General features: G+C 42.5%; 1 protein-coding gene across 1 annotated transcript in view; it reads left to right on the forward strand.

The window, feature by feature from the left end:
* snd1 (staphylococcal nuclease and tudor domain containing 1) overlaps positions 1 to 23927 on the forward strand; it is a 165927-nt gene that overhangs the window by 18411 nt on the left and 123589 nt on the right. Inside the window, exons 11-14 of the mRNA XM_071502501.1 lie at positions 9509 to 9610; positions 17722 to 17822; positions 19405 to 19515; positions 21208 to 21280. Of these exons, the coding sequence (XP_071358602.1) occupies positions 9509 to 9610; positions 17722 to 17822; positions 19405 to 19515; positions 21208 to 21280 (387 nt within the window). The remainder of the gene's footprint in view (positions 1 to 9508; positions 9611 to 17721; positions 17823 to 19404; positions 19516 to 21207; positions 21281 to 23927) is intronic.

The following is a 23927-nucleotide window of genomic DNA, read 5'->3' on the forward strand; positions in this document are numbered from 1 at the left end:
AGTATTTTCACCATCTCTCTGTGTTTAATCTCCACACCCTCCTCTCTTTCCTTGCACATTAGACTTCTCCCTCTCTAAATGACCGTGGGAATACTTTTGACCACTTGGTGGCGCCCCTGCAGTTGGGGCACATGCGAACACAGTGAGACACTTGCACACACCCAGTGGTTGCAGCACTGCAGAGAGTGGGGCAGATCGATTTTTTTTTTTTTTCTCTTTCCCCTCTACACTGCCTGTATTTCTCAGAAAGACTGTGTACATGCCTCCAAACATATTTAGTGACAACAGGGGAGACGTGCCTCCTTTGAAAACAATGGACAGTGTCTGTAAAAAGCTGCATGTATGCAGTGACACGAGGACACCCAAGTCTACTGTGCTGGATGTCACCGTCCCACTCTCTCCCCATCACTCACCTCCTCACTCCACCAGCTCTGATCATCATGGAATTTATTGGTTGAAATGAAACCCTTTCTTTTATATTTGGGAGAAAAAGGCATTGATTGTGTTTTTTTTATTTTTGATATTATTATTATTTCTCCATCACTGTTGGTGTCTGAGTCTTCTCATGTTGTAAATAAAGGACTCAAGCTGTCTGGAAATGTCACTCCCATTAATTAGAAAGTTTTAGTGTCACAACAGTAGCGATTTTTCTTTTGTCAGAGGGAGAGTTACATATTTCGAATGAAACCCTTCTCTCCCTTTGTTTAACATGTCTGAGGCTGTTTGACAACCGCTCCTCCAGTCGACACAGTGTTTACTGTAATATCCATTTATACATAAGTCATGTCTCACATTTCCCTGTTCAAAGAGGGATGAGACAGTCTAGGTGTTGTGTTTCTGTCTAGGGAATGGTTGTAAAACTGATTGCAGAATGTTTGCAACAGCCCTTTACTTTTTCTGTTTTGATTGTTTTTGTTTTATTGACTGCCTCTCTGCTTCTCCTCCATTTTATGGTTTACTCTTTTCTATCTTTTTCTCTTTATTGTTGTCTAGTTTAGTTTTTATTCTCTACCCTCTCTCTCTCCCTGACATCATCTTTCCCCTGGTGTCGTTAGTGCCTTGCATCATTAAGACACTTCTTTGTATCTCTCTCTGCCTTCCATCTTCCTTCTGTTCTGTCCTTTCCTCTCCCTTCTCCTCCACAGTCACTTTCTCCTGCTGATCTTCCCCTCCGGGTGGGCAGACTGTGGTCAGATTGTTGACCTGCACTGTTGCCCTTCATATGTATTTCTTCTCCGTAGCTCTCTGTGGTTATAACAAGCTTCTGGGAAAGAACATGTCTCCATTTTATATTTCTGCCTTTTCTTGTTTCCTGCACAGCTTTTGCTCCAAACACTAACAGCTTGGTCCTTTCCTGGAAAGTCTCTCTACTACTTTACTTTCCTGATTCACCCTCACCTTTTCTGCTGCCTTCCTCCTTTGATTTACCTTTGATTTCTTACTCTAGTCTTTCTCTCACTCCTCATATTTCCTTGTCTTGTCTTTCTTTTGGTGCACGTCTCCACTCTCTCTGTCGCTCTGTCTTTGTCTGCACCAGATGCTTCGACAGTATGTGTTTTGTGCTTCATTACACTGTCGTATGTTGTTTGGGGGGGGGGCTTGAGAGAGTGAGCCCAGGTGTGAATGTTTGTGTGTATTGTATTGGTGTTATATTGACACAGTGTTGTATTGCTTTTTCTTGTACTTCATGCATATTTAATTTGTTGTTGTATGGTTGTGTGTCTGATTTCTCATGTAAATATCCTGTCTGTGCCAGTACTTGCTCACAGGGCGAGTAGAGTGAACTCCCTACTAGCCTGCATAAAACATTACTAATGCAATATGCATCTTGAACTAGGCAGATAGAATTTGTAACTAGCTGCTAATGTGGGTATTTCATCATTGTTAACAATATACCTTAGACATATCACCCTCAAACGTTTTAGCTGTCAGATTTAGAAGATTATATATGTCGTTGCTTCCTCCAGGCAGGGTGGGCCTTTTGTGACTGCTGAAGGGCAGTATATTTTTGAAGGTGGTGTTACATGAAGAAATTGTTGCTACATTTTGTGTTTTTTTTTTTTTTTTCTTTTTCTTTTTTCCTTTTTTAATAAGGGTTGTTCATAGTGCTGCTGCTGGTGTTGTTTGTTAGCTAGTTATTTCTGTCTGTGAGCTAAAACGGCTGCCTGCCTGTCTGTAACGCTGTTGGCTCAGCTTTGAGTGTCGTCGCTATGGCAGCAATGCAGAGTTGTGGTGGGTTTACTGAGGATATGATGAGCCCTTGGACTGTAAGGTAGAATAAAGGCAACTGTCAGAGACATACTGAAATTTCCCCCATATCTTAACTAAATATATTTCCTGTATTCATACATGAGAATTTTATGTCCAGTCTCATCTGCCAGCAGGCCTGGGTGTCTGATCACTAAATTAGGCAAGTGAGCTGATACCTTGGGCGAGCAGGGAAACTTCATTTCATGCCTTGTCTACACTATTTTACAGATGCAGATACAGTAGTTCACATTGTGTCAGTGGAATCTATTCAGGACATTGTAATCTGTTAATTTTTGCCCTGGTTACCGTTGCTTTAACGACGTTGAAAGCCAATCAAATTTATTGTGTAGCCCCTCCAAAAATTCCTGCTTATCTGCCAAAGTATTCAAAACACTTGGCAGCCATGGCTAAAAGCTGTAGATAGGGGTTTTTTTTTTTTTTTTACCACCTTGCCAAAATAAAAAGTGTGTTAGTGCACATGTAAGAGGCATACATACAGTAATAGCATGCACAAACTGAAGATAGATTCTTAGCTTTAGGTCAAGAGAGTGAGAAGTCACAGCAGGTATCTCTCAGCCAGAAGCTCTACGCATACTGACATCATGTTGGCTAACACTATAACGAGCGAGCTGGCTTCTTGCTTACACAGCAGCAGACAGACACAAAGACATTGTCACGGTTTGCAGCACAGCTTACATACACACACAAACGCATGCACACACATGGACAGACATGCTTAGTTAAGCTGCGTTAGCCTATGTCAGGAAACATCTTGGAAATTGGCGTCAGTGTGTGCACAAACATGGATTACACAGGCATGTGTTGTATGTGTGTATAGAGACACTCCAGATGTGTACATGTAAGCGCTGTAGCCTATACGAGAAGCTCCAAGGAAAAGGAGAAAACAAAGTCAGAAATTTGGTAGTGTGAAAATTGTGTGTGTATATATATGTGTTGCACACACTAGAGGTCTGTAGGGATTTTCTTGTGCCAGTTGTCATTATTATCTCTGTCTGTCTGCATGTGTCTGTGCACTGTTTGACCGTGCATTCTGCAAGCAAGGCCGTTTATGTTTGTGTGTTGGTGTGTCTGAGTGTGTGTACTGTTCGGGGGTACTGAGGCCAGATGCAATGTACCAGTGCACTGATGAACTGTGACAGTTCCTGCCAAGCCCCTTTCCTCCTCCTCCTCCCCCTCCCCCTCCCCCTAACTCCTCTGGTTCCTTTTAGTCTTCTAACACCACCTCTCCCCCCTCCACCCTCATGACTATACTAATTGTGCTCAGACTGACAGATTGGTGGACCAATGGTGTCTGGCTGCAGCAAAACATCGGACCCAAATTTCCCCACACGCCCTTTTCACTCTCCCTCCTTCTTCTCTCAATTTTTTGGTTCCACTCCTCCCAGTGTTACTGCTGTGGCATATCTTCAGATGTTATTTTGAGCTTGGGAGTTGGAGTCAGCTTTTTTCTTTTTTCTCTCTCTCTCTCTCTCTCTCTCTCTCTCTCTCTCTCTCTCTCTCTCTCTCTCTCTCTCTCTCTCTCTCTCTCTCTCTCTCTCTCTCTCTCTCTCTCTCTCCCCCCATTTTTATTTTTTATTTTTTTGCTCTTTTTCTTCGTTTTTCTCTCTCGTGTGCAGCAGGACAAGCCCAGTGTAAACACGAGTGTGGAGAGATGTCTATGCTACTCAGTGACTCACTGTTACACCCACTCACTTGCTCACACACACCCATTGTGTTTGTGTGTATCCCTGCTTTGACGATGCACATGCGTTGAGCACTGAGTGTTTGTGTGTGTCTCCTCATGCATTGTAATGTATGTGTGTGGTTATGTGGTTTAAGTAGGGTTCAGGACAGTGCTGATGGAGCACATACAGAGGTCAACTTGCCGTCCTTATATAAGGCAACACAATGACTATGGCTCATCCCCACGCTACTCCTTACAGCCCTGCCTACTCGTCTAACCTCTCTACGGTCCACCTCTGTGTGTGTGTGTTGACACTGTGGATGATTTAGTCTCACAGTGCATCTTTCATCTTTCTGCTGCAGCCTCCCATAAACCATCTATCCTCTCCACACACACACACCCCCCCCCCCCCCCCCCGTCTTTCTTTTCTTCTGTCTCCTTCCTATTTTAACTTTCACATTATTAGGTTTATTTTTATACTGGAACATTGCACATTGATTAGCATTTCTGTAAATACAGCCGTTTCAGCACAGGTCTGAAAAGTCTGGTAAAGTATGTGGGCAGAATTTGACAATTCCCACCTCCTTGTGTCTATGAAGTACATCAGCATCAGTGGATAAGTCTGGAAGACATGTCACAAAACAAATGAGTGCATATTTTTTATACCTGCACTGCTTCGGCCATGTCGCATAGAATTATGATCTGTACAGCTGTACAGTACAGAATGTTTTTTTTGCTACTGTCTGCCCATGATAATGAACTCTGTTTCACATCTACAAGCGCACAGCTATAAGGTCTTAAGAGAAGGTGGTAGAATGTGGAAACAGAAAATGCGTTCTAATGTTGTTAGAGCTAGTCGGCTGATTATCTGCTGTAGTGTAACGCAGGGTGCTCAGATTCAGTGAAAGCAGATAAGATACTGACATCATCCTTATGCTAACATGTGGGACCAAATGACAGACAGGGCAGAAGTCACAAAACAGCAGTGTGAAAGACCATGTGGAAGGACGCTTGGGTCCTGTATTAAGTATAAAACAAACCTGAAAATATCAAAAATGATATTAAAACACGTTTGTCGAAAATATTTGTGTTTTATTTTTCAGTGTTTTCTTCGACAAAATCAGGACACACATTCTTAGGAAATATCACTGCTGGAGTAGAATTTTTAAAAAACGATATTGATTCTTAAAAATTTGTAAAAGAATCCGAGGCGATGCAGTTTTTTATGATAACCAAATCTTCAAACAGACGAACCCATCTGCTCCCTGCTGTATTTTTGCTTCTCTCCTACTCTCCTCTTCCTTTGTTTTTATCAGCTCTCTTTCTCCTCCTCACTTCCGCCCCCATCCTCCAAATCTTCTGTCTGGCCATGTGTGTGCCCTCAGCGTGCCCCCAAGCCTGGCATGACATGCTTTGACCTCAAGTTTTGGTGGAGGATGACAAGGAGGGAGGGTCGCCCACCTCATGACTCATTTGTGCACTATTGGCTGGACGAGGCAGATTGAGAGCCAGTATCCCTCGTCGCTACTGGATGAATATATTTTTGGCTCCATTGCACCATTTGGCTGTCACTGTTGAAAAAGCAAGGGCTTGGCTTACTTGTGTTTGTATTGCTGCCGCAGAGGAAGTTATTCAAATGGCTACATTAAAAGACAATGTGATGGTTGCTTTGGAGGAATGTAGGTTATAGACAGACCTTGTTATTTAACAGACCTTGTTTTAGTATAGGCCATTTATAATCAGGGGTCTTTGGAAGATAGGTGCAATATGTTCAGTATTAATCAGTATTTGTGCTTTCAATAGTTTACTGTCTTCAGCAATATTGGAGATTTTTAGCAGGCAGCACTGCAGTTAGTCTAATACTGCATCACCATGTCTGTCTGCAGGGCCAGTCTGACCGTCTGTGTGGTCCAGAAATTATAAACACAACACTGCACATTTGAGTCGCAGTGTGGCCGCCTCACTGAGGCAGCCTCTGTGGTGCTTTAGCTCACATTTTTTATATGACATCCTTATTAATGACAGCACAATCAGAAAACAGTCTGCGACCTGTCACAGCTGCCCCAGTGATTTTTACCTGCACCAGCAGCTAATCATGAATGTTGTTTGTTTTATGGAGTCACAGGTAACTTCATTCAGAAATCCAGGGCTGTTCTTGTGTATATTATGGGATCAGCTCAAGTCAGTTCAGTAATGACTTATTTGTATTCTTCTGTGTGGGTAATAATGCTGAAATTGTAATTTGATTTTGTATTGTAGTACTATAACTAGCAATATCCTTCATTCTCTTGCTTCAGGAAGTGTATGCCCCCCCCCCCCCCCCCCCTTTTCTTTCTCTCTTGCACTGTCTCCCTCTCTCCGCTCCAGCCCTCTGCAGCCATTTGATGTTTATGCATGCACAATTGAGGAATGTTGTTAGGCATACAATAGTAAATGTTGACTGTTTGTCTAAGACTCCCAGTGGGCTTGTTAATCAAAAAATAATGTCCGCTTTGTCTGGGACACATGCACACTGCAGCGTATTTCTCTCCAGAGACAGGTTGCACACAAAGTAGCACACTCTACTCCATCCGTTAAATGCAAAACTAAGGCCGAATACTGTACACTCCCAACGCCACAGCCAAACATCAGAAAGCATGATGTGCTCCTGAGTCATGATTTCACCCTTGAAGTTCCAGAAGCTGCAAACGCTTCCAGCAGCAGCATCCACACATTTGTAGCCCAGCCCCTGCAGCCCTGCGACACTGTACAATCCAGCTAGCGTCATGCCTCTGCAATAGTCAAAGATGATTCCTTAGCTTTTCTCGGGTAATTTAGAACGAAAGGAATTTACCCCAAATAGAACAGAACTCCCCCCGAGGATAGTGAGAGCAAACTGCTGTTATTGGGTCATGGTTGAGACATAGCAGTGACTCTCTCCTCTGTCTGTAACCTTCCTGCAACTGCATTGTAACAGTTTTATAGTTGTTGTACGCAGTTTGTCTTATTGGAGTAATTTAATGATGCTAATCTCGTCAATTTATCTGTGTCTGGAGACTGAAGTTGAAGTCTGCTTTATAGTCAAATAATTAGCCTAGTCACAGTTTGCGTTTTCCACGCACCTAACTGTCAAGGGATTCTTAATCTCCCTTTCAGTAGAACTGCTACTGATGTGGATCCCTTTGCAACACAAATTGGTCCAGGCTGATTGTGAAATATTGGGCAATTGCAATGTTGCAATCAAGTGGCATCATTCAGTCACAACCATGCTAAAGCTCTTGGTGGCTGCCCTTTAGAAAACCACTACTGGGGCTTTGTTTTCATACACATTCTGCCCCCTCTCCCCCTTGCACCATCATAGGGACAAGGATGCAATCAGCAAAGACAAGGTTAATGTTGTCTAGCTGGTCATATTGGACTAGGACATGGCTTTACTCTGGAGAATGTGATCATCAGTGTGTTCGACCTGACTGCCGGCGCTTTGAGTTGTAACATTTCCGCTCATCGTCTCATTTCCTTGTTTTCTGACTCCTTCACCTTGCCGTCTTCCACTCGGTCTTGCTCCATTCCCCATAGACCTTCTAAAAGAGGAGGAGTACTACCTTTTGTCCTCCTTGTCTTCTCCACTCCTTGTGCTTAATTGGCATAGAGTGCTGACATTTACACTCTTCGCCCTCAGTGACATAGCTCCCTTTCCACCGTAAAACAGCTTATTAGTTAGAAATGATTTTTCTTTTTTCTTTCCCTTTCTCCCTCCGTTTAGGTTCGTTCTTTACTTTTCCCCATTAAAAGTTATCCTGTTGTTTTGACCTGTGTCTATCAGAATCCTAATGGCCCTGAAAATGGGGTGCTGCCGTGACTAGGCTGTGTGTATACGCCTCCCAGGATGCAGACAAACCATCATCCAATGTTTGGGAATTCTCTTTAGGTATGACATTAAGACAATACGCTCCACTCAAGCAATGTCAGCCTGGTAAAAGTTATCCTCATCCCCAGCAGTGGACGACTCAGCCCACAGCTCAGGCACAAAATGGAGGATTCCTGGCTGGCAGTGCTCCTAAAAGGCCCCATCATCCCACCGCAACTGACTTGATAGGGATGAAAGACCCTGACAATAAGCCCCGGCTGACACAAAATGGAGGACATCGGCTCTTGGCCGAGCGGCGCGGGATTTCCACTGGCCATGTGTGAGATTAATTCACCTCCGAGGTTCCATGCTGTGCTGACTCCGCCAGAGAAAGTGGAGTAGGATGAGAGCAAGGGAGTAAGGAAAGAAAGATAGAAAGCTATTAAACTCAAAGGTTATTTTATTCCTGCCAAGGTTAAGGGAACTCTTGGCTGGTAGATTTGGCAGTTTTCAGCACTCCCTCATTACGACCAGTCCAGCAGGCCCTCTGTGCAGTCATGTTGACTCATTCATACTACAAACAGCATTTCAGAGGGAAAATTCTCTGTCACTGAAACATTATTTTTCTTTTTTCTCTGTGACACCGGTGGAGTTGCATGAACATACAAGCATATGTTCACACACCCTTTGCTCCCCATGTGTCTTTTCTCCTCATCCATCTGCCCAGCTGTGTACCACACCTTGCAGCCCTGACCAACTGGAGAAGCTTTAAAAATGAATGAAAACCATTGAATAGAAGAGGAAATGAGGAATTAACCCAACTCTGTTTGTTCATTTGGAAGAGTGTGACTTCTATTTGTGTGACAGATAATGATGGCGCTCATAGAAGAGTGTGGGAGGGGCAGGGGTGGCGAGCACACTGGGATTGTCATTCATAGCCTTATTCCTCCTGCTAGCGCCTGTCGTTTATTTTCCCACTGTGTCATTGTCATTTGCTGTATTATTTTTTTTTTTATCCCGCCCCTACAAAAATGGCACCTGTCACTGTGTGTGCGTGTGTGTGCGTGTGCGCGTGTGTGTTTGTCTTTTCACACTGGGAGCGACACAAAACCTCCTTTGAAAATGCAAATAGGTTCTATTTGTGGCCTGCTCCTGTCAGAGAGTGGGTGAGCGTATTGAGGGAAGTTTTTGTGTGCAGCTGTGTGAGTGAATGTGTGGCATGTGGCTACATCTGTGTATACATGTACGCGTACGCATGGCGTCAGCTTGCCTTTATGTATCTGTTTAACACAGTGTCTTTGCCTTGGCTGTTTGCATCTGTGTGTCCTTGGTAACTGTGATTTGTGTTTTCTTTTTCTTTTTTTTTTGTGGTGCAATGTGTCAGTATTGACAGCAATAGAGATGTTTGTGTTTGAGAGAAGTTGTGTGTGACTGTGTGTGCCTGAAATGTTGCGGTTCACACTGCAACATTTCACAGTGAGTTCAGAGTCCAGATCCTCCCAGCAGGAGTGAAGTAGAGGGAAAATGGGGAATGAACAAGTTGACTGAGTGTGAGTCTGTGTTTATGTGTGTATGCATTAGCTGGGTTGTGTGTGAGGGCTGCATCTGCAGCAGCATGTGTTGAACCATGCAGCTTTTAAAGTGCAGTGTGAATAACTTTGCTCTTCCCCATCTTTCTCTTCCCATTTTGTCCTCTCCCTGACCCTCCTCCTCAACGTCTCCTCCATCCTCCCTCCATCTTCATCCAGGAGAAGAACAAGGACAAAGACAAACGTTTCCGTCCGCTCTACGATATCCCCTACATGTTTGAGGCCCGCGAGTTCCTGAGGAAGAAGCTCATTGGCAAAAAGGTAAGAACCAATGACAGACTTTGAAAGCTCCCAGTCGCTCTTTTGCGCTGTGTGTATGCTAGTATGTGAATGAACATGATTGCCTCTAATCAGCTTTTAATGAATTAAACAAAAGCTCTAAACAAGAATTCCCCCCAGTGGCTGCACATGCGCTCCAACACCCTTTTAGTCAAACACACGTTTCTGAAGCCCTAAGCTAGATATCTGTGTGTCTCCCTCTTTCTGTGTGAATAACAAGTACTCTGGGTAGATGCCCTGGGGCTCCATATTGGCCCGGACGCACCCTTTAAACAAGCAGTGTTGATTTCCCCCCTCTTGTGTCTATTGATCTACCGGGTCTGTACACCTTGGGGGCCACTATGATTTACACACATCTGACCCAGCAGAACTCTGCACTGAGCTAGAGAGCACTTGAGACACACACCACTGCTTGAACATCTGCCTTTTTTGTGTTCAATTTGAATAGATGAACTATGAATTGAGGTTAGTTGTGTGAGTCTGAGAGAAAGTGAGTGTGGAAAAAAAAAAAACTTGAACTGACTTAAATTAGGTGTAATGTTTGAAAAAGCTAACTTTGTCTTGCACATCAAGTTTTCAGGGCACACACAATGATATTTTTACACCAGGGTCCCTTCAGTAAATCACTAAAATGACCCCTACAATGTTGTCATTGTACAGTAGCAATTTTGTGGCTTTCAGTGGCAGTAATGGCACAGGGAGAGAAGGCAGTCGTTGCTCAGAGGGATGACCAAAGCTTTTGTCCACTGCCTGAGTCGAATGATGGTTTCTTATTTACAAAATAGTTAACTCTGATTCTTGTCAGAAGCAGAGGGGGCTGCGTTATAATGGAAACCTCGCCGGAAAAGATTGGAATCTTTCTTGCAAAAATCTACATGAAAATGCAGTTTAGAGAGCCAATTGATGGAAAACGCTGTCAAAGTTGTGCATTTATGCACAATCATACTGCCAAAATGACTTCCTTAGTGAGAAGTTATCTCATAAATTCCATGCTGTTTTGCAGCTGACTACCAAGTCTCAGACATTGGCGCTTAGACCTCCACAAATCAATTCAAAATCTCAGTCTGCATTTGTGATGAGCTGAGAATGTAGAGATTTCAGGGGTCCAAACCACAGCAGCTGGAATGCACATTCCTGTGTCACACACTTTCTTAAGTGTACAGTGTTAAAAACACATTCGCAGTACAGCCTGGTAAACACAAAAACATGCACCCACTCAAAGCCAAAAGCTCAGAGAGTTCCTTTTGGCATTCAGCACAGGAGTGAGATTCATATCCCTGTCCCAGCCTCTCATCGCAGTCATTTTAATCATCCACATTAATGTTTTTTAATGACAGAAAATTCAGCCGTAAGCTGGCTTTTGACGAGTGAAGCGAGAATAATGATCCTGCTGTTTATTTGTGGTGTTGGTGTTTGAGGGGATAATGAGTGTGTGTATGATGGGGATAGGGAAACTATAGCTTTGTCAAGGTGTAAAAACCCTGTACAAAATATGCTAGTAGCATGATGATAAAATGTGTGTAGCTCAGGTTTGTAACATCAAGCCATATAAAGAGTGTAAAGTACCATGTTGGGCTTGTTTTATAGAATTGCATGTCGGCATTAAAACACAACTGTGTGTATAAGGTGTGGGCACGTGCATGTAGATGAAATCATGATACAGATATATGGCCATTTAGAGCTATGCAACATACAAGTATTCACACATAGAAACCCATTCGTCTGCTGTGGTGATTAGCTGTTTGCTCAGGCATGCAACACAAAGAAAGGGAAGAAGAAGAATAATGGAATAAAATAATTCAATACATAATAATCATGCATGTATTACAAGGTTCACATATCTACTCCGTGCTTTCAATGACTTTAGACGTTTCATAAATGCGCTCCACACAAACACGCGCACACACATCTGACATCACTCAGATCAATGTGCTGTTTGATTTCACAGTATTGCTTGCTTAGACTGGAGGGTGTTTCAAAAGTCAACTCAGCTAAAATGTTCCTGTGCCTCTCTAAGCCTCAGGCAAATTGCTGTTTGTAGCGTTTATCGGAGAGGAAAGTATGCATGATTATCTATGTGTCAAAAGGAGTTACTGTCTTAAGTGCGATAAGAGTATGCATGTTTTCACCAGAGTGCGTCACTGGCCCTGTTCAGTCTGCATTTAAAATACGTCCTGGATGATTCAGTCACATGTGGACAGCTCTAAATGCAGGTGGGAGAGCACTCCATGACGTGTTGAGAGATTTGATCACCGAGGCTGCGGTTGGAGGCGGTGGTGATCAGGGATGTGTTCGTCCACATGTAGTCTAGTGTGAATGCAAATGCAACCCTCTAACATGTGAACAACACAACAAACCTTCAAAACACAGCCCGCACCTGTAAAAAAATGACCATTTATCTTTACTTGTCTTAAATCTGCTCGGATCTGGCACTCGGCTCTCACACTTCCCCTCTCCATTATGAAGTTGAATGTATAAATACATACAGTATACGCCACTGTATTGCTCCACATTTGATTAGTATCGGAGTTGGGTCTCCCAAGTGTGTGCTTGTAGGCTCTTTGAAGTGAGTTAGGTTTAAGTGGAGAGCTCTTGCCCATTTACCAGCAGTAAAGCCTCCTCACTCTTGAAAATCAATAACGGAAGAGCTCTGGAACGTTGCTTCCCTCCCATTCTTTTATTGTTGCTAAGATACAAGGCTAAAGCTCTGAATTAGACCCACTGTCACCATGTATCATCTTTTTTTTCTCCAATAATTGCAGAGCCCTAAAAAAAAAAAAAAACTGCAGGTTTTTTAAGGTACGAAAATCACCCGTCAGCTGCCTTGGTAACAAGAAAGAATTAGCTTGGATGAAGTGATCACAGGCTCGCTATGGGTGAATGTATACTTTTCAAACACAATCCTAACCTTCAAGGCTTTAATGTTAATCTATGATACCTTGGCCTACTTGAGTTGTCAAGTTGGATGCAGGTAGATGCACAAGTGTACAGAGGCATGTTGCACTCCCAACAAGGAGAGGAGTTTAGTCGACCCACTTACTGTCATTCTGTCTCCAAACACTAAGCTCTATGAGGACAGATTTGGAGCAGTAAGCATTAGTAGAAGACTCTAAAACCAATGCTTTCCCTGAAATTCTGCTCTAGAGAACTTCACTTTTATCTTTTTCTTTCTTTTCCTTTTTTTCTTTTTTTGCTCTTTTTCCTCTCCAACACAAACCAAGGCAAAGATTTTACCTCAGCAGTGGGGTAATTAGGGCTTGACCCGCTGGATTTAAACGAAAATACTCTGTCTGATCCAGGTTCCTCCTGAAAAAATAAGAAAGGAGAACTTGAGTCCCTTACGGAGGTGTGAATTCAGATTTATTGTCAGGATCACAAAAGGTGTATCTTTGTATTGACTAGCTCAAACTGGACTTGACCAGAGCTAATCGTCCTGTCGTGTCACAAGGGTGAGTTATCAGATTGACCTACAGGTATTCCCCTTGACAACGTTCCCATTCAGAGCTCAGAGACTGCCTAAGTGTGCAATACATTGCATGAATTGGGAAACAAGCAGATTTTCCCCTGACTAAACCTTCTGGGACGTGACTAAGCATTAACTACGAGTCTCAGTGTGCTGAGCTAAAGCTCAAAGACTTAATGCCACCGCTCCGCTTTAGGAGAATAAAGCTACATTAAATGCTTTTTTTCTATTAAACCCCCTATTCCTCATATCTATAAGGAGAGCATGGTGCTTTTGATCTTTTATAAAGCATATCTAATATCCATATTCAAAAGATTGCCTTTTTTTTGGCCAATCGGAGTCTATATTTAATAGCTCTCAAAGGCAGAAAAGGAAATGGTGCAGTACCTGGTCTGGTCTTTGAAAGAGGACTTTACAGCTTCAGGTGGTGATAAAATCTTGTCTTGTTCAAAGCATCAACTCCAGCAACCAATCCTTGATCACTTTCAAGTTAACAGAATTCATTTTAATTTTCTTTCTTCCTCATGAGACACAAGAACTTAAACAGTAGGAGTAATTAAAGTCTAAACAATTTGAGTAATTAGAGTATAAACTTGTAATTAAAGTAATAGTTGTGGTATATGTTTGTTTTTGTTTTTTTGACATGTTTCACCACCTTTCAGTAACTCATTGTACCTTCTGTCAAAAAACATCTTCTGACCTATTCCTTTAAGGTAGGCTAAATATGCACCGAGGCATTTTCCTTTTCCTCCTTTCCCTCTGTCACTCTGTCTGTCTCCCTCCTTCTCCCTCTCATATATATATACATATATATATATATATATATATATATATATATATATATGTATATATATATATCCCACCCCCATTGAAACGGCAGCGCTTGCATGGTGACATAATCCCAAAAAGCTTGATTTGGCTAACTTTATAAGTAGTGCTTCTTGTGCGCCTGGGTCTCAGCCTCAGCAGAAAAAAAGTCCAATGGAAATGTTGCATTAAGCCACTTATCAGGGTTGAGCACATTCGGATAATCCTGCGTGCTCAAAGTGGCTCCTGTTATGCAGCTGCTTGTGTAGTACTGTTAGCAACAGAGTTTTCCCCTCTTATTGGTGTGCATGCGCTGAGAATGCCGCGTGTGCAACGTGGTATTTGATGTGGTGTGTATTTGCGAGAGTAAAGACTTGATTTGAGGGGAAGCTTGAGGTGGGTGCGCTCAAGCAGATGCAAAGTGTGTCGACCTAAGCGTCACCGAGTCCCATGGTTGAAAATCCAGATGGGGCTCCCTCTTCCTCCTTCCTTCACTCCCCTCTCTGCCTCTCCACGTCGTGCTGTCCCAGCCTGAGGTTTTTTCCTTCCAGCACAGCTCACTTCATTAAATGATAGCCAGCTGCGATTACAGCCTGCTAAAACACACAGCAAAAACTTAAGCACCTCTCTTTTACACACAGACACACACTTGCTTCTCTTACCACACCTTCTTACCTTGCTTTCCCTTTTGTGCTCATTTTCTTACCCACCATTCCTCCCTGTTTCTCATCTTTATTTGCTTCTTTCAGACTTTAAAGATGTCCTGACCAAATTTAGCTTGTCATTGGCTAATATCCGTGGTGCAGTGTGAGGCTGTTTCAACACCTGTGTGTATGCTTGCACGTCTTATGTCCCCTTTTCACCGGCTCAGCACAACATTTATTTATTTATTTATTTTTTCCCTTGCGGCAGCTGAACTGTGATCATTTACAGTTCCACTGAGAACCCAAACGGTATTAAACATGCTGTTTGATTACAAATTGATCCGTACTGTGTCGGTTGAAAATATTGCCAAAAATAAATCACCTGTGGGATCTGGCTTATGAAAAGGTGCATGTGACAGGTGCTTATTTGGGTTTGAGCAAACTTAAAACAACCCACACTTCATCAGGACAAGCAGCCTTTCACTGTGCTCCTGTCCGGAAAAGCACTCATGCTGAGACCAGGCTGGGCTATGATTACTGTTGCTCATGATACAGTACCGCATTGGTGTCCTTACCATATCATTGGCCAGCCAAGAGTTGTAGAAGCCTTGTCAATTAAGAACACCTAGAATGAAATTAATTTTAGCAAGTGGAGGGGGTTCCTCTTGCATTAGTAAAAATATCTTTTTAATAGTAGTTGTAGCTTTTGCATTTCTTTTGCTCCATGTAAGGTATATGAATGCAGAAACACTAGCATGTCTGTGTATAATTACAAACGTAAATACATAACAGAGTGTTTTACTCATTACATCTACAAACATGTTACAAAAATGGTTCCTTTGGCAGAGCAAACCAAATCTCTCCATGCCGCTTGTCGCATCAGCGTAACAAAAACATTTTGTCTTCTCTTGTGCTGCTGCTGTCCTTGTCCTTATCACTCCCCCACTTTCTAATCCATCCCCTGCCTCTCCCCCTCCATCTCACTGTCCTCTGGGGGGTTCTTATAGATGGCTTTGCCTTATCAGGAGATCTGTTAGATGGCCCGTGGAGAATGGGCCTGGAACTCCTCTAATCTAACATCGCTTGGTCAAAGTTTATAATCTGTCATCACCTCGCTTAATGGGGAACTACTGGTGTTCTGTTTTCACATCTTATAGCATCCAGCATTATGTTTTGCTTGTTTGTTTAAATCTCCTCCTCAGATCTTCCCTTTTTCCTCCTTCATTTCATCTCGATTTGCCCCCTCTAGCTAACGTGTTCCTGTTTTTCATCGCTTTGTTTGCCATCCTTCAGTTAGCCGCGCCTCGCCACACACAGCCATTAAACAAAAATGTTACCATGCCTCTGCACATATAAAACCTTCTTCAAATTTGGTACAAACATTGACTTGAACTCAAGGATTAACTGGTTAGATTTCAGTGGCCAAAGGTTAAGGTCACTGTGATGTCACGTTTTTGGCCATAACAGAAGAATTCATACACTAATCATAAAAAGAATTTCACACAAATGTCTAATAGCATAAAACGATTCACCATGACATCATAATGTTCTGCAAACACACTTAATACCTTTTATTAAATTCCTTCGAAGTCTTCACTACATGGACGTAAATTGCAACTTGACTGGTTGGCGGTTGGAGGCACGCAACCGTGAGGCGGTTATTCTAGTTTCCTCATTTAAATAGCTTCACTTTTCAATAAGACTAAATAGATATGAAACTCTGTCATGTTTGGACCACGAGGAAATGAAGAGCTTTGACGAGGGAGTCGGGATGAAATAATTTCCTTCATGACAATGAGAATGGGTTATTTGCATGGTTAGAAAATTAATGAAATTGGGTGTGTTTTAAAAGCGGGAACATTGCACAATGTTCCACAGCTGAGAGAATCACAAACCAATTCTGTTGCTGATAATGTGATGGTTAGTCAGGTCAGGAGTGCTATTAATATACGTTACGGTGCAGGTGATTTTTTTTTTTGAACTGATGATACAGCCTGGTTGAAAACGTTGTCTCAGCTGGGATGTAATGGTTAAATAAAATGTGGGCAGTGGGTGCGTAGACTCCTTTTGTAGTGCAAAGAAAATACATGTTTTTAATTTTTGATTTTTATTTTCCCTTTTGTCCCATCTCTTTCATCTTTGAGATAATATCACAGCATAAAAACCTTCTCTGTACAATACTAAACTGACTGAACTGAAACTCCATTGTTTAGAGACATCACTACCCACGCCTTTCACTTTAGTGCTATAAACCTGTTTCAAAAACACTCTTTTATAGTTAGCAGTGCAGCCAACTGTGGCTTTGGAAAACCATAATCCATCTCCCGAAATGCTTTATTTTTCACCTGCTCTTAAAATGCACGCATCACTTCCTGCTGAACACTTCACCACAATACATCCATTCTGCCTTGACAGAAGCTCTTCTCTTCCCTTGCTCAGGTCACCATGTCCCCATTCCGCCCATCTAATGACAAGTTGACGTCGCTCCATGTCCTGGTTGGCGTCTCTTTCATGTCCCTGTAATAGGCCTGTCTGCTTTGTCTCTGTTGGACTTGTGTCAACGCTATGATGCTGTGATGAAGAGTCACTTTCCCATACTATTTTTTTTTTCTCCCCATCACATGGTCTGACATGGTTGACATGTAGCTCTTCATCTGCCGATTGTGTGTACTGGTATGGCTGACAGCACTTTCTGCCTGTGTCTGGCCCTCAAAGTAGGCTTTCCCCATCAAATGCCCATGGATATGTGTACACACACACACACACACACACACATATCCACAGCTGAGTGACAAAATTGTATCTTCAGGGTGGGTGGATTGTAGTCTGTCCCTAGGGAGCTGTGTTGAGAACACACAGTGTAGGGTTATTTGGGTTCTATCACTGTTCCCTCTGTGTGTGTGCGTGCATGTGTACGTGTGTGCATGTGTACATGTGTGTGTATTGTCCCAAACACCCACAGTGTGTTAATACTCCTCCTCTGGGGAGATCTACAGTGCTGCCTGACGTGATTCACACTGACTCGGGGTGACCTTGAGAACTGGGACAAACACACAGACCCACTCACATGAGTCAAAACGCTCCCTACACTAATTATTACCGTAACTGGTGTTGCCTTCAGTTTGTTTCTTTACTCTCGCCGTGGTCTTTGACCCTCTCCTGCTTTTGTGCCCCTTTAGGTCAATGTGACAGTGGACTACATCAGAGCAGCTACCGGTCCAGGAGAAGGCACCCCTGCCTTTGCAGAACGCACCTGTGCTACAGTCACAATTGGCGGCATGTAAGTATTCAGGTTTATTCTCCTGTTGTTGACACAGTTTAACAATATATAATAACTTGCATTTCATTCCCCTACCTTAAAATTCAAGTTGGAGTTAGTTACAAATAAGAAGCCCTTACTGACAGATAATAAAGTCTGTAATTTGGCAGTGTAAGACTCCTTTCTAAAATTTTGTTTTATTACACTTGCTGTGTCTCTGTGTGAAACTTTAAAAGTTAAGTTCATCTGATGAAAGGCGACACAGAATAATTTGTAATTGCTCAGAATTTGTAATCTCCTGGTGAATCACAAAGCAACCTGAAAATGCTTTGTTGTATTTTAATTTTCATGAGAAGGGTCGCCTCAGTGCAAGCAATTATTTTCTATCTACAAACACCGCTTTGAAGGAATACAGCTTATTCATTCGAAAACATGTTTTTTTGACACAGATGTAAACGTTATGAAAGTATTCAGAGGTTCAAATTTAATCAATACTGGATAGAGGAGCTCTAATGCCACATGACTTGAAATGAAGCTTCAGAAGTCTGTTCTCACTCAAAAAAAAAAAAAAAAAAAAAAAAAAAAAAAAAAAAAGTTGAAAGCTACACTTTTCATGTGGATTTCTCTGTCTGTATCAGTCAAAGCACAAAGTCACATGCGCACATTTTCATCACCGCACCAGCAGTCTTGTATCTGATAGTACATGCATACAGAGAATTCAGAACTCGACCTCGTGACCAGCCAGTTGCAACCCAGCATCACCCAATTAAACCAGCCGCTCAGTTCCACAGATAACAGTTGGCGTGGGCCCCCCATGAAAGTTGAGGTCAGGGGGTGAGGCGGTTAGTGGGGTGGATGTTTTTGACCTTGTATGACCTTGTCTTATGTCGTGTTGTATTATTTATAATTTCCCTTCTTGTGGTAAGAGACTTGGTGCTTTGCTTAGCTGCATGTTTTGAGAGAAATTGGGAGCTTCTTGAAACTTGAAATAAAAAAGTCAAAGATAAAATAAAATAACAACAACAACTTTGCTTTCTGTTGGCTCTCTGTGTTTTCTTTTCTTATCTGCACTCAGATTTCATCTTCATTCTATTGATGTAAATGTACAAAAAGGTCAAGAAAACATTTTATTGGTGACAACCAGCACTGTTATATTGTGTCTGTGTCTCTAACATTGGGACAGACTAATGCACTCGATGACACATGCTCATTTCTGAAGAGTTCCCTCCTGTCCTTTCATGTCTTTCTCCTACACTTCAACCAGAACACTGATGTCCGAGGGCTAGCCACTAAGTGCTGCATTAAGTACAACAATACTCCCCTCTTTCTGCCCTTCATCCTCTTTTCTGTGCATCAGTAACACAGCGAGGAAGCGGTTAGTCAAGTGTGCAAAGTCAACATTTAAGTGACCTTTGTTCCTTAGCAAAGCCACCTTTGGGATTTGTCATGTCCTTATTTTCTATTTGGTGAGCTAGCTCATGTAGAATTCTGTACGAGGCCAAGGGGTTTTGTGCTTGTTGTGTTTTTTTCTTTTTTTTAATTTTGTTTTTGTTTTTTTATTAAAGTAATCTCTCTTCTCTTCCTCACCCTCACCTTTCTCCAGCAACATAGCAGAGGCTCTGGTCAGTAAAGGCCTTGCCACGGTCATCAGATACAGACAGGATGATGACCAACGCTCCTCCCACTACGACGAGCTGCTTGCCGCAGAGGCACGGTGAGGAACACACACACACACACACACACACACACACACACACACACACACACACACACACACACACACACACACTTATACACACTCTCTTTCACACAAAACGCTTTCACACTCATCCCTTCCATCTCCCTTTTACATGAACCTACACAGCTGCACACTTGGCACAGTGGGTCTCTCAAGTACGTGTTCATCCTCATAAAGGCACATTTTTGTTTGCTTCAAATAAAAATGCATGCATATGGACACACACTAGTGTCTGTCACTAAAGCCTTTCATACAGACACACTCACTCTTTACCATCCATGAGTTGTGCATGACCTTGACAGATGCTGCTCTTGGGAAGTGGAAGAGAATTGAATATGACCTTGAGGATTTTTTTTTTCCTTCAAATGTGCTTACATTTGCTGTTACACTCAACATGACCCAGGTGAATCAACACCCTTGTTCTTGTTTTCAGAATTTGTTTTAGCAGTGCCACCATCATAAGTTACAACCTATCACAGCTGGTGCTGCCTTTTCCACAGGAAACATGTCATTGCTGTCACATATTCATACGTTTTTTTTTTTCTTCCCTACGTACATGCCTGGACACACATACACCTTCCCAAGTGCCTCATGCTAAATCAGAGGCTCTCTTTACACAGGCCCTATGAATATAATTATATGGAGGTGCAGAGAGATTTAGTACAGGCTTTATTACTCTGCCATAGATTAAGATCTGCTGGCTATAGGTAGAGCAGATGCAGCCACAGCCTCTTTTTTATAAGACTAACTTTCTCTCCCCTCTCTCTCGTGCAGTGTCACTGCCCCACCGCCCTCTCTCCCTCCTCCCACTTTCTTTATTCCTTTGCACATTTTGTCCTTATTTCTCCACCATAGCTGTTTTCAATTTTGTCCTTCTTTGGCCTTGCTCTTCTGCATCTTCTCTTCTCGCATTTCTCTTTCTCTCTTCCCCCACTGTCTTTCTTAGTCACTCTCTCTCTGTTCCCAGTGGGGTCTTATTAGAGCTGATGAGAGGTTTCTGTCTATAGCCTTGGTTGTATTTTTAGCTGCCTCTGCAGGAGGCCAGTTGCCCACAGCCTTCAAGGAACCTCCTCCTGGCTATTAAATGCACATACATACATGCTTTCATAAATGTACACACGCTTTCTTGGAGGCAATGGTGTGCATCCCAGCGACCCAGAGGTGGCATGAATCCACTCCAGAGCCGCAACCACAGTGGTCATCTTGATCTCATTTGGCCCTTGAGGCTTTTTAAGGCAGTGATCACCAGCACCAGTCATCATCACTGAGCCAGTAGCTGGCTCTAAAGAAGCAAGCCATGTCTCTCCACTTCTCCTCATCCCGCCATTCTTACAATAATATCTCTTCTAATGTAATTTCTCTACTACCATTTCCACTTTTCATCTCAAGCCTATAGATTATCTGAGTGGGGGGAAAAAAATCCTCCCCCTAGCACTTCCATTTGAACCACAATGGCAGTTCAGGGAAGAGAAACTGGTATAAATTTACATCCTGCTCTCCAAAGCCACAATAGCTCCGTCTTTGTATCTACAGCAGTTAGTCAAAGAGACCTCCCATTTCTCCAGGTCTCTTATGCCTCCAGCCTTATGCCATATTCTTAATGTATTATAATGGTGCTCGAGCTATGTTGGTAACGTGCGTTGTGTTTTGTGGTTTGACTGACTGCAGGGCCATCAAAAATGGGAAAGGTCTGCACAGCAAGAAGGAGGTTCCCATCCACAGAGTGGCTGATATCTCTGGGGTAGGTATATTTTTCATATGTATACACAGGATATGCCACACAACGGACTGAAATTTTTTCCATTATGTGTATAATAGGATAAACATCTCCTTGTTTGCACTGATATAATTTAATATTTTAACAGTGGATTCGCTTAAACACAACCTCTGATGACTCTGAAAGAAGCAGCAGGCCCTCGATGCCCAAAAGCCACTCACTTGTTCTATCACACACTATAATTCTCAGAAGACAATCTATAATCCTCCAGTCACCCCCCTCATCTCTGATCCTCACAGCTGGTTTCCTCATCTTAAAGAAACGAAGCGGCCTCTAAAAATAATCAGCGCCATTAATAAAACCATCAGCGGTGCTTGGTCCTAGCTTGTTTACGTGTGCTCAGGGGCTTGATAGAGGCATCATTTGGCTAATGAAGTCAGATTGGGAGTGCTCACCAAATGAACATTAGTGTGGGGAACCCATAAAATCTCTGAGCAATGAGTAATGAGTGATTGGTGCACATTCTTTTTTTCAGCACGTGTTTTTGTTTTATGGCTGGTTTTTAACTTTGATCACTCTCTCCTTCAAACTGTAATTCTCTGATAGTCAGACATGCTTTTGTTGTAGTATTAATTATTGTCTCATCAATTAATCCTCTCCTTTTTATTTCTAAAGTGACGTTTCCTTTTACCACCCTTTGTTTTTTTTTTCGTTTCTGCCTACAAACCCATCTCTTGAGGTTCCCCTACCAACCACTAGACATGTAGTCCTCCAGGGTGTCACAGTGCACATCTATACCCAAGTGCAGTCTTTATCAACTCACTCTAAGCCACATTGTTGTAGCAGTCCAAAGATGTCAAACTGACTGGCTGTGTTAGATGTGCTCACATGGAGAGCGCTGACAACTTAAGTGCTGGCACCAATGGTAATGGTAGCCTGTGAGGTACTGTTTTTGCTGTTGGCTTATATTTAACATTGAAAATGAGGTCACATGGATAATTACCACATTTGATATTACTCACGTAAAAAAGGGTGAATGTCTTACATAACTGTCTGCAGGTTAGATGTATTTGTTTTTCTGCTCTTTACTTTGCAGTTTATTTTTCTATTTCCCCCTAATTTTCAGTTTTCTGTAACCTTTGCCTCCACTAGCTCCCTCTGTGGGGTTATGGATAGCATGAACTGCAGTGTCTTTTCTTCTGATGAGTTCCAGCTTCTTTTTCCCTGATTGTGAGGGGCTGTTTCTGGGAAATCCTTATTTGTGGTGTTTGTTACTCCTCTATGTCCTACCCCCAGTCACGTAGATTACCAGAGCAACCTGTAGGGTTTCTGAGTGCAACAAGTACATAATCCCCTCACTGACTTCCCACCCACAACCCTTTTAGAAGTCATGCTCATTTGAAATGACCTCAGCTGGGTCTGTTGACCACCTTTTTATAAAATCGAAATCCTATAAAACCAGAACAGATGATGTAACAGCTGTAACCTTTTTTGGTTCAGAATCTTTCGAGTGCCTTTATGCGTCTCTGTACTTATCTACTGACCATCTCTTATACATTATGATAAGCCACTAGATGGTCGACTGTGAATGACTCAAAATTGAACTTCAGAAACATTAGCACCTCATTGTCTCTCTCACTTGAGCTCTCTTGTACTACTTGTACTTGTAGGCTCAAGAGAGACATGTGATTAAAGTAATCAGACTCTCTTTTTCTCTATTAGGTTTTTTTTTTAAGAGTGATCAACCATATTTTCTGCTCATGAATGTGCTCTGTAAGTTGCTGTTTAAAGTGTCATCAGCCTGCAGTTGGAACAGGCCAAGTTATTAAAACTCTTTGACACCAAGAGATCTTTAGTGTCTTGCTAATAAATCAGATGTTAGTTTGCATAACTGCTCTCAGATGTTAAGCGGTTCCACATTGTCATCATCATAACCTCCCTATGTCTTATTGTGTCAGCAGCACAGATATATTACTAGACCCTGTAAAAATAATTATGGTGGGGAACTGTTGTGCTGACTGAGTAACTCTGTGTTATTTCACCAGGGGTTTTAGTGCATTTTGTACACATAAACCCCGACCCTACTTAACTAGCTAAATTGACCACATCCTATGTGTAGCAATGACTTGGGAGTAGATGCAAGGGGAGGTGCTCAATAATTAATTTACTTTAATAACACGAAGAAAAAGCAAGATATGCCACTCCCTACGTCCAGCTGGAGATTTCACACGTCTAACTCATTTAAAAACTGTCCCAGTAACCCTGCAAAGGCTGTAGTCGTCTGTACATTTTAACATGATTATGCTGCTTCATATGTTTGTATGTGACATGCACATCAGCACTGTGGAGCCCCCCTGAACCTTATTAGCACCACCCTGTCAGCGGTTCAAGTCAGTGCAGTCATATGCACCTCCAGCTCCACCCCTCTCTTAACATTTTTGTCAGTTTCCAAAAGGACACATGGGATTTGCAGCAGGATTGTTGCCAGCCAGCGCCAGTAGGCGTGTGTGTGCACACACATGCACCAGTTGTTTGGCTAGGCTAATGTAATGAGCATTCTAATAAAAGGACCAAAATAGCAACATTGCCTCCCAACCCCCACGTCCTTCCCCCTGCCTCCCTTCTTTTCTTTTCCTTTTCTCCTCAGTGATACACGCCCACACACAACTGT

The sequence above is a fragment of the Trachinotus anak genome, unplaced genomic scaffold (assembly GCF_046630095.1).
Source record: "Trachinotus anak isolate AG129_WGS33_773 ecotype Australia unplaced genomic scaffold, CSIRO_AGI_Tana_v1 ptg000018l, whole genome shotgun sequence".
In the NCBI taxonomy this organism is placed as follows: domain Eukaryota; kingdom Metazoa; phylum Chordata; class Actinopteri; order Carangiformes; family Carangidae; genus Trachinotus; species Trachinotus anak.